This window comes from Dendrobates tinctorius, unplaced genomic scaffold (genome assembly GCF_039654945.1).
Source record: "Dendrobates tinctorius isolate UK_male_01 unplaced genomic scaffold, ASM3965494v1 ptg000196l, whole genome shotgun sequence".
Taxonomy (NCBI): Eukaryota; Metazoa; Chordata; class Amphibia; order Anura; family Dendrobatidae; genus Dendrobates; species Dendrobates tinctorius.
In genome coordinates this window covers 16,745,619-16,757,706 of record NW_027361863.1, presented here as the reverse complement: position 1 = coordinate 16,757,706, position 12,088 = coordinate 16,745,619, and the positions used below count along the sequence as shown (strand labels likewise).

At 42.4% G+C, this 12,088-nt stretch overlaps 1 protein-coding gene across 4 annotated transcripts in view; it reads right to left on the bottom strand.

Moving 5' to 3' along the window:
* The window catches only part of LOC141056225 (uncharacterized), a 97,660-nt gene that overhangs the window by 968 nt on the left and 84,604 nt on the right, over positions 1-12,088 (bottom strand). For 2 of the 4 annotated variants that reach the window (XM_073552951.1, XM_073552949.1), the window contains exons 9-14: positions 11,899-11,987; positions 11,273-11,480; positions 10,963-11,088; positions 1,316-1,484; positions 995-1,097; positions 813-886 (exon numbers count right to left, since the gene is read on the bottom strand). In XM_073552951.1, the coding sequence (XP_073409052.1) occupies positions 815-886; positions 995-1,097; positions 1,316-1,484; positions 10,963-11,088; positions 11,273-11,480; positions 11,899-11,987 (767 nt within the window). In that variant the 3' untranslated portion in view covers positions 813-814. Of the gene's footprint in view, positions 1-812; positions 887-994; positions 1,127-1,315; positions 1,485-10,962; positions 11,089-11,272; positions 11,481-11,898; positions 11,988-12,088 lie in introns of those variants that run through there. The other 2 variants (XR_012221598.1, XM_073552950.1) reach the window with 2 other exon arrangements.

The window sequence follows — 12,088 nt, the reverse complement described above, 5'->3', positions numbered from 1 at the left end:
TTCTTAGCACAGAACTGCTAAATAACGTGGAAGGGTAAAAATCTGGATCCTATTGATGCCTGATTAAAGGGTTAATAATCGCATAATCGCATTGGAGGAGTATATACTCTGGATTATGTGTGAGATTATAATATCAGACTATTCTATAACCCATGTCAGATTATGTATGTCACAGTCCCATCCACTTGGGCTGAGAGAAAAAATCCAAAAGTGTCAAAAAATGCACTTCCTTCCTATCACCCCCTGTATAAACATGGCAGCGATCAGGCGACGGTCGAGCAGACACCCAGTCGTTGGCAGTCTGCATCTGTATCGCTGTCGGCAGCACATCGCTCTGCCTAATCAGTGTATGTGCTGCCGAAAGTATGCGCTAAGAATGGCCAGAAATCAACCCATGTAAAAGAATCCTTCACTGAAATGGCTGATAACAGGGAGTAATAGCTCTTCCCCGCAGGATTCTTGATCTCCTGTTCCTTTATATCTCAGATGACACTGAAGGTCATGAAGTGACAGAGCACAGAAAAGGACATATAAAAAAAAGTTGCAAACTCTGCAGTCAGTCCTCACACTGCGCTCACTGACCGATTCTCAGTGAACTCACTCAGCAGCCAGAAAATGCACAGATTAACACGAAGGCTATAGGAGATAAACTGTGCACATGTTCTTAAGGATCTCAGGGATTTGGCTGCTGCACCTACTGGGGAACAAAGCGAGAGAGCAGAGGAAGGACCCCATGTACATTTTGCTGTGGGCTCTCCATGAATTGGAGTCACCAGATCTTAGAATAGAAGACTACTCCCCGGTATTCTCACCCTCATCGTCCTCTGAGTCGCTGTCCGGAGGAGGTTGTAGAAAATCTGGACAGAACTGAACCCGCGCAATGGATCTAAAACAAGTAAAAAAAAAGGAACAAGTCAGAGCGGCCGGTGGTGACAAGATCTTACTGGTACATGATGGTGCCTTATACTCTAGTCACATCCAGAGCTGCGCTCACATCTACTACTGTGGCAGCTGCAGGATTTCGCATCTCACTGCTGTACGGAACAAGCTCTGCACGCTGCATCCGGGGACGAATCACACCTCCTGATCTCTGCTTGCTGTCATTGAAAGAAGCTGAATATCCAATCTGAGGTTTTAATAAAGTATAAAAAAAAAAAAAAAATGTCATCCCCTCCCCCATCATTGTGCACAACCAAAAACCTTTACAGCACAGGCACAATGATGTACTTAATGCAGAACTTGGTGAATGTTCTGCAGCAGCTGCGCCCTCAGGACGGAAAATGCAACAAATGTATCGGACTATATAGGGGCTCACCCGCTAACTGCTCTGCCTCTCGGAAGCTCCTCCCACAGCAGCAGGTGCCGCCCTCCAGTCACCCATCGGCACAGTCCACTGGATGAACAGGAAACAGCCAAACATAAGAGTCGAGAGACATCAGGGCAGGACACAGTGCACAGATACCTGCCCGAATCCACGGCACGGACTGCAAAAGAGGAAAACACAAGAAAACAGGAGATAAAGAGCAAAGAAACAGCCAAACAACCACACAGATGCCGCTCTACACTCCACCCCCGACCGGCGCTCTACACTCCACCCCCTGACCAGCGCTCTACACTCCACCCCCTGACCAGCGCTCTACACTCCACCCCCCGACAGGCGCTCTACACTCCACCCCCCGACAGGCGCTCTACACTCCACCTCTCCAACTGGCGCTCTACACTCCGCCCCCCTGACCGGCGCTCTACGCTCCATCCCACGACCGGCGCTCAACACGCCATCCCCCGATTGTCTCTCTATATTTCATCCCCCGACCAACGCTCTACAACTCCATCCCCCGAACAACGCTCTACAACTTCATCCCCCAACCGGCGCTCTATATTCCATCCCCCAACTGGCGCTCTACACTCCCATCCCACAACTGGCGCTCTATATTCCATCTCCCGACTGGCTCTCTACACTCCATCCCCTGACTGGTGCTCTACACTCAATCCCCCCGACCGGCGATCTATATTCCATCCCCGGACTCGCTCTCTACACTCCATCCCCCGACCGGCGCTCTTTATTCCACCCCCCTACCGGCGCTCAACATGCCATCCCCCGATTGGCTCTCTATATTTCATCCCCCGACCAGCGGTCTACACTCTAACCCACAACTGGCGCTCTATATTCCATCCCCCGACTGACTCTCTACACTTCATCCCCCGACTGGCTTGCTACACTCCATCCCCCGACCGGCGCTCTACACTCCATCCCCAGAATGGTGCTCTATATTCCATCCCCTGACTCGCTCTCTATACTTCATCCCCCGACTGGCGCTCTACACTCCATCCCCCGACCGGCACGCTACACTCCATCCCCCGAATGGCACTCTACTCTCCAACCCCCGACCGGCACTCTACACTCCAACCCCCGACCGGCACTCTACACTCCAACCCCCGACCGGCACTCTACACTCCAACCCCCGACCGGCACTCTACACTCCAACCCCCGACCGGCACTCTACACTCCAACCCCCGACCGGCACTCTACACTCCAACCCCCGACCGGCACTCTACACTCCAACCCCCGACCGGCACTCTACACTCCAACCCCCGACCGGCACTCTACACTCCAACCCCCGACCGGCACTCTACACTCCAACCCCCGACCGGCACTCTACACTCCAACCCCCGACCGGCACTCTACACTCCAACCCCCGACCGGCACTCTACACTCCAACCCCCGACCGGCACTCTACACTCCAACCCCCGACCGGCACTCTACACTCCAACCCCCGACCGGCACTCTACACTCCAACCCCCGACCGGCACTCTACACTCCAACCCCCGACCGGCACTCTACACTCCAACCCCCGACCGGCGATCTATATTTCATCCCCCGACTCGCTCTCTACCCTGCATTCGCCGACCGATGCTCTTTACTCCATCCCCCGATTGGCTCTCTATATTCCATCCCACGACAGGCGCTATACACGCTATCCCACAACTGGTGTTCTATATTCCATCCCTTGGCTGGCTCTCTACACTTCATCCCCCGACCAGCACTCTATACTCCATCCCCCGAATGGCGATCTATATTTCATCCCCCGACTCGCTCTCTACCCTCCATCCCCCGATTGGCTCTCTGTATTCCATCCCCCGATTGGCGCTCTATATTCCATCCCCCTGACCGTCACTATACACTCCAACCTCCGACCGGCGATCTATATTCCATCCCCCGACCAGCCCTCTATATTCCTTCCCCCGACAGGCGATCTATATTCCATCCCCCGACCAGCCCTCTACATTCCTTCCCTCTCTACACTCCAACCCCGGACCATCACTCAATTGCTCTGCGTTGACTCAGGCACAAACATTTTTTTTTTTTCGACATCGGGTCTCGTAATTAAAGGTAAAAATGTACAAAAAAAAGTTTTCATTGCAGCTTCCCTTTACATTTCCTGACCTATAATTCCCCCATTGTCCAGAGCTGATTTTGTGCTGAATGTCTCGTTGCTCATCAGATAAGTGGAATTACAGCGAAGTCGCTCCTCTCAGAACGGCGCGGCGCCGCCTCTCTACCTGCAACAATAGTTTTCTCATCTTCATAGAAGAAAAGGAAGCTCATTTTGCGTTATCGCTCCCCAGATGGCACGTGGAGCAGAGAGACGATCTCAGCGAGCGCAGAATAGAAGCAATTACGGCAAATTAGTAAAACAGCGTGCGGGAAAAGTAAGCGAATAACAGGAGAAACGATCAGGAGAGCTGCGGCGTCCGCTTATCACTCATAGCGAGTGCACACAAAGACTTCGTCTATGCCTCAGCTTACCTGAATGTGCTCCTGAAATACTCTGCGCTGCCAGGGAATCCCGATCCTCCCTACTCTCGCGGTATAGTACTACCCATGCTCCATTCTGTGCAATCGTCCACCGGCCTTCACGCCCCCTGTAACTTCATGTCCAGCACTAATGGGATCGTACAGGACAACTAACGCTCCGTGCATGATCAACAAACCTTCCTATCCTGAAATACTCTGTGCTGCTCATACTCCTGATTCCCCACCTTTCACAGTGTGATTTCACATTTTTTACATCGCCACCTACCTCCAACTCTTCTCTTGCATCATATGGCACTGACCCTCCCCCCCAAAAAAAGGTTCACCACTGTCCTGAAATACTCTGTGCTGCAGTGAAAATCGAGGTTTATACAGCCTCCGTGCTCCTGCACTGTAATGAGGGGAAAGTTACTACTCGGTCCGACACAAAAGGTTCATTTTACCGTTCATAAATCTGAATATTTCACGAGGAGACAATTCTAGTTTTGGGATGTATAACGTCCTCCCGCTCCTCATGGTAAAGCCACACATTACTTTTACTGCCTTTTTTTTCTGCAACGTTCAATAAAACACCTCGGCCGTGAATGATTTCAGCTCCATTTGTAATTTTCAGCCTGAGCTCAATAAAACAATCATTTAATGATCGTGTAGTCCGACCTACATAATGCAGGTTACATTGTGTGCAGGCGAGGGGATAAATTACACCGCCTGACACCCTAGGAGCTGTTTAACTGAAATATGTTTCCATCAGAAAACAAAGTGATGTGACTGCTCCGAAAATCTGCGCGGCCACCGTCTAATGCGCGGAGAGATCGAACAGCCAGGTAATGAAAATCAATCTCGCTTTTCAAAACATATCGGCAGCGTGCAGAGACAAGCGCCTCCATGTGACCTGCACCCAAGGATAAATCTGAGAAAACAGCTCTAGTGTGATCACAAAATGTATGGATTCAAGGGATATGCAATTCCAGAAATATCACCCAAGTCTGATCTATACCGAAAATGTCCAAAAGAGGCAGTATTATAGTAGTTATATTCTTGTACATAGGAGCAGTATTATAGTAGTTATATTCTTGTACATAGGAGCAGTATTATAGTAGTTATATTCTTGTACATAGGGGCAGTATTATAGTAGTTATATTCTTGTACATAGGAGCAGTATTATAGTAGTTACAGTGGGGCAAAAAAGTATTTAGTCAGTCAGCAATAGTGCAAGTTCCACCACTTAAAAAGATGAGAGGCGTCTGTAATTTACATCATAGGTAGACCTCAACTATGGGAGACAAACTGAGAAAAAAAAATCCAGAAAATCACATTGTCTGTTTTTTTTTCATTTTATTTGCATATTATGGTGGAAAATAAGTATTTGGTCAGAAACAAAATTTCATCTCAATACTTTGTGATATATCCTTTGTTGGCAATGACAGAGGTCAAACGTTTTCTGTAAGTCTTCACAAGGTTGCCACACACTGTTGTTGGTATGTTGGCCCATTCCTCCATGCAGATCTCCTCTAGAGCAGTGATGTTTTTGGCTTTTCGCTTGGCAACACGGACTTTCAACTCCCTCCAAAGGTTTTCTATAGGGTTGAGATCTGGAGACTGGCTAGGCCACTCCAGGACCTTGAAATGCTTCTTACGAAGCCACTCCTTCGTTGCCCTGGCGGTGTGCTTTGGATCATTGTCATGTTGAAAGACCCAGCCACGTTTCATCTTCAATGCCCTTGCTGATGGAAGGAGGTTTGCACTCAAAATCTCACGATACATGGCCCCATTCATTCTTTCATGTACCCGGATCAGTTGTCCTGGCCCCTTTGCAGAGAAACAGCCCCAAAGCATGATGTTTCCACCACCATGCTTTACAGTAGGTATGGTGTTTGATGGATGCAACTCAGTATTCTTTTTCCTCCAAACACGACAAGTTGTGTTTCTGCCAAACAGTTCCAGTTTGGTTTCATCAGACCATAGGACATTCTCCCAAAACTCCTCTGGATCATCCAAATGATCTCTAGCAAACTTCAGATGGGCACGGACATGTACAGGCTTAAGCAGTGGGACACGTCTGGCACTGCAGGATCTGAGTCCATGGTGGCGTAGTGTGTTACTTATGGTAGGCCTTGTTACATTGGTCCCAGCTCTCTGCAGTTCATTCACTAGGTCCCCCCGTGTGGTTCTGGGATTTTTGCTCACCGTTCTTGTGATCATTCTGACCCCACGGGGTGGGATTTTGCGTGGAGCACCAGATCGAGGGAGATTATCAGTGGTCTTGTATGTCTTCCATTTTCTAATTATTGCTCCCACAGTTGATTTCTTCACTCCAAGCTGGTTGGCTATTGCAGATTCAGTCTTCCCAGCCTGGTGCAGGGCTACAATTTTGTTTCTGGTGTCCTTTGACAGCTCTTTGGTCTTCACCATAGTGGAGTTTGGAGTCAGACTGTTTGAGGGTGTGCACAGGTGTCTTTTTATACTGATAACAAGTTTAAACAGGTGCCATTACTACAGGTCATGAGTGGAGGAAAGAGGAGACTCTTAAAGAAGAAGTTACAGGTCTGTGAGAGCCAGAAATCTTGATTGCTTGTTTCTGACCAAATACTTATTTTCCACCATAATATGCAAATAAAATGAAAAAAAAACAGACAATGTGATTTTCTGGATTTTTTTTTCTCAGTTTGCCTCCCATAGTTGAGGTCTACCTATGATGTAAATTACAGACGCCTCTCATCTTTTTAAGTGGTGGAACTTGCACTATTGCTGACTGACTAAATACTTTTTTGCCCCACTGTATATTCTTGTACATAGGAGCAGTATTATAGTAGTTATATTCTTGTACATAGGGGCAGTATTATAGTAGTTATATTCTTGTACATAGGGGGCAGTATTATAGTAGTTATATTCTTGTACATAGGAGCAGTATTATAGTAGTTATATTCTTGTACATAGGAGCAGTATTATAGTAGTAATATTCTTGTACATAGGGGCAGTATTATAGTAGTTATATTCTTGTACATAGGGGACAGTATTATAGTAGTTATATTCTTGTACATAGAGGCAGTATTATCGTAGTTATATTCTTGTACATAGGAGCAGTATTATAGTAGTTATATTCTTGTACATAGGGGCAGTATTATAGTAGTTATATTCTTGTACATAGGAGAAGTATTATAGTAGTTATATTCTTGTACATAGGAGCAGTATTATAGTAGTTATATTCTTGTACATAGGGGGCAGTATTACAGTAGCTATATTCTTGTACATAGGAGCAGTATTATAGTAGTTATATTCTTGTACATAGGAGCAGTATTATAGTAGTAATATTCTTGTACATAGGGGCAGTATTATAGTAGTTATATTCTTGTACATAGGGGACAGTATTATAGTAGTTATATTCTTGTACATAGAGGCAGTATTATCGTAGTTATATTCTTGTACATAGGAGCAGTATTATAGTAGTTAAATTCTTGTACATAGGGGGCAGTATTATAGTAGTTATATTCTTGTACATAGGAGCAGTATTATAGTAGTTATATTCTTGTGCATAGGGGGCAGTATTATAGTAGTTATATTCTGTACATAGGTGCAGTATTATAGTAGTTATATTCTCGTATATAGGGGGCAGTATTATAGTAGTTATATTCTTGTACATAGGGGCAGTATTATAGTAGTTATATTCTTGTACATAGGAGCAGTATTATAGTAGTTATATTCTTGTACATAGGGGCAGTATTATAGTAGTTATATTCTTGTACATAGGGGACAGTATTATAGTAGTTATATTCTTGTACATAGAGGCAGTATTATCGTAGTTATATTCTTGTACATAGGGGCAGTATTATAGTAGTTATATTCTTGTACATAGGGGGCAGTATTATAGTAGTTATATTCTTGTACATAGGAGCAGTATTATAGTAGTTATATTCTTGTACATAGGAGCAGTATTATAGTAGTAATATTCTTGTACATAGGGGCAGTAATATAGTAGTTATATTCTTGTACATAGGGGACAGTATTATAGTAGTTATATTCTTGTACATAGAGGCAGTATTATCGTAGTTATATTCTTGTACATAGGAGCAGTATTATAGTAGTTAAATTCTTGTACATAGGGGGCAGTATTATAGTAGTTATATTCTTGTACATAGGAGCAGTATTATAGTAGTTATATTCTTGTACATAGGGGGCAGTATTATAGTAGTTATATTCTTGTACATAGGAGCAGTATTATAGTAGTTATATTCTTGTGCATAGGGGGCAGTATTATAGTAGTTATATTCTGTACATAGGTGCAGTATTATAGTAGTTATATTCTCGTATATAGGGGGCAGTATTATAGTAGTTATATTCTTGTACATAGGGGCAGTATTATAGTAGTTATATTCTTGTACATAGGAGCAGTATTATAGTAGTTATATTCTTGTACATAGGGGCAGTATTATAGTAGTTATATTCTTGTACATAGGGGACAGTATTATAGTAGTTATATTCTTGTACATAGAGGCAGTATTATCGTAGTTATATTCTTGTACATAGGAGCAGTATTATAGTAGTTATATTCTTGTACATAGGGGGCAGTATTATAGTAGTTGTATTCTTGTACATAGGAGCAGTATTATAGTAGTTATATTCTTGTACATAGGGGCAGTATTATAGTAGTTATATTCTTGTACATAGGGGACAGTATTATAGTAGTTATATTCTTGTACATAGAGGCAGTATTATCGTAGTTATATTCTTGTACATTGGTGGCAGTATTATAGTAGTTATATTCTTGTACATAGGGGGCAGTATTATAGTAGTTATATTGTACATTGGGGCAGTATTATAGTAGTTATATTATTGTACATTGGGGGCGGTATTATATTAGTTATATTCTTGTGCATAGGGAGCAGTATTATAGTAGTTATATTCTGTACATAGGTGCAGTATTATAGTAGTTATATTCTCGTATATAGGGGGCAGTATTATAGTAGTTATATTCTTGTGCATAGGGGCAGTATTATAGTAGTTATATTCTTGCACATTGGGGGCAGTATTATAGTATTTATATTCTTGTGCATGGGGGCAGTATTATAGTAGTTACATTCTGTACATAGGTGCAGTATTATAGTAGTTATATTCTTGTATATAGGGGGCAGTATTATAGTAGTTATATTCTTGTACATAGGGGCAGTATTATAGTAGTTATATTCTTGTACATAGGAGGCAGTATTATAGTAGTTATATTCTGTACATAGGTGCAGTATTATAGTAGTTATATTCTTGTACATAGGGGGCAGTATTATGGTAGTTATATTCTTGTACATAGGGGCAGTATTATGGTAGTTATATTCTTGTATATAGGAGCAGTATTATAGTAGTTATATTGTTGTACATAGGAGCAGTATTATAGTAGTTATATTCTTGTATATAGGAGCAGTATTATAGTAGTTATATTGTTGTACATAGGAGCAGTATTATAGTAGTAATATTCTTGTACATAGGGGCAGTAATATAGTAGTTATATTCTTGTACATAGGGGACAGTATTATAGTAGTTATATTCTTGTACATAGAGGCAGTATTATCGTAGTTATATTCTTGTACATAGGAGCAGTATTATAGTAGTTAAATTCTTGTACATAGGGGGCAGTATTATAGTAGTTATATTCTTGTACATAGGAGCAGTATTATAGTAGTTATATTCTTGTACATAGGGGCAGTATTATAGTAGTTATATTCTTGTATATAGGAGCAGTATTATAGTAGTTATATTGTTGTACATAGGAGCAGTATTATAGTAGTAATATTCTTGTACATAGGGGCAGTAATATAGTAGTTATATTCTTGTACATAGGGGACAGTATTATAGTAGTTATATTCTTGTACATAGAGGCAGTATTATCGTAGTTATATTCTTGTACATAGGAGCAGTATTATAGTAGTTAAATTCTTGTACATAGGGGGCAGTATTATAGTAGTTATATTCTTGTACATAGGAGCAGTATTATAGTAGTTATATTCTTGTGCATAGGGGGCAGTATTATAGTAGTTATATTCTGTACATAGGTGCAGTATTATAGTAGTTATATTCTCGTATATAGGGGGCAGTATTATAGTAGTTATATTCTTGTACATAGGGGCAGTATTATAGTAGTTATATTCTTGTACATAGGAGCAGTATTATAGTAGTTATATTCTTGTACATAGGGGCAGTATTATAGTAGTTATATTCTTGTACATAGGGGACAGTATTATAGTAGTTATATTCTTGTACATAGAGGCAGTATTATCGTAGTTATATTCTTGTACATTGGTGGCAGTATTATAGTAGTTATATTCTTGTACATAGGGGGCAGTATTATAGTAGTTATATTGTACATTGGGGCAGTATTATAGTAGTTATATTATTGTACATTGGGGGCGGTATTATATTAGTTATATTCTTGTGCATAGGGAGCAGTATTATAGTAGTTATATTCTGTACATAGGTGCAGTATTATAGTAGTTATATTCTCGTATATAGGGGGCAGTATTATAGTAGTTATATTCTTGTGCATAGGGGCAGTATTATAGTAGTTATATTCTTGCACATTGGGGGCAGTATTATAGTATTTATATTCTTGTGCATGGGGGCAGTATTATAGTAGTTACATTCTGTACATAGGTGCAGTATTATAGTAGTTATATTCTTGTATATAGGGGGCAGTATTATAGTAGTTATATTCTTGTACATAGGGGCAGTATTATAGTAGTTATATTCTTGTACATAGGAGGCAGTATTATAGTAGTTATATTCTGTACATAGGTGCAGTATTATAGTAGTTATATTCTTGTACATAGGGGGCAGTATTATGGTAGTTATATTCTTGTACATAGGGGCAGTATTATGGTAGTTATATTCTTGTACATAGGGAGCAGTATTATAGTAGTTATATTCTTGTACATAGGGGGCAGTATTATAGTAGTTATATTCTTGTACATAGGGTCAGTATTATTGTAGTTTCGATACAACTCAGGAATTATTGTGGAATTATTTTATCATTGATGACACTATGATATATAACAGATAACGTTCTATAGGAGACAGTGATAGGACTATGAAATGTTACCCGGGATATCTAGGCCACTATGTAGCAGACTGTGAAGTGGAGACGTATCACATAGTGCGGCACTTACTGTTCAGGTATCCGTGTCCTTGGTCAATGTTAAAGCCGGTGGTGATGAGCAGATTGTCATGTGTAACAGTCAGCGCGTCAACAAATCCAGAGCTGGAGTTGTGATTGGACAGACGGGTGAGACGATCTGTAACAGATAAATGTGGATGACCTTATGGACAAGACATGGTATATAATGGTAATCCCATATGACAGAGGATCCAAAATGCCATTCTTAGATGAAACTGTTGGCTTCCGGATGGGGTGCACATGAGCCTCACCATTATCCAGAGCCCGGGCGGACGTCACTGCCTCGTATGTCTGAATCTCACCTTGCTTCCAGTTAACAGCTTTAATGCACAACCCCTGAGTCGCCAAGTAAAGTTGGTCTGTAGTGGCACAAAGACTGTACAACCCCTTCAAATAAAGTGCCAGTGGGTCACAGGAGTGCTGAAGACTCAGAGCTCCGGAAGAAGGGACAACTCTCCAGACCTTCAAGAAACCGTCCGATGATCCAGAATACAGCAACCCCGAATGGAACTGTAAGGAAACACTTAGATGTTATCTAATGATCCTTTCATCATCACTCTCAATCCTCAAACGCTCACATCCCAGGGCCAATATGGAAGGACCAAAGCTATGGTCAGATTGGGAGAAATACAGAAAACTGATGTAAACTCTGTGCAGATGTTGAACCCAGGTCCTAAGTGGTGCAGGGCAATGGTGACCCTATAACAGTGTCAGCAAAGCACCAGTGATCACCGGTCCTCTGTATACAGGTGAGCAGCCGGTAGACGGGACTCACGTTTTTTTAAGGCACCGATGCCTATGACCACTGCCAGAAAAGAACAGGCTGAGGTGTAACGATTGCTCTGTGTTCAGAGGTGGCGGTATTCATTCTGCCGTGCCGTTCTGTAGTGTGCACTGCCGCTCCGGACTCTTCCTCACCCTCCATTACCTGCAATGCTGAAACCTTTTCATCGTGCGCCCTCTCGGATCCAAGACTTCCTTGTGTTTCTAGATCCCAGACGTCGATCTTTCCACCATCTGAAAGGTCATGAAATAATGAAGCGTTACTGCGGGAAATCCGTCTCCACCGTTCATGGGGAAAATCAAACAAAACTTTACTGTAAATAATGGAAACTTCT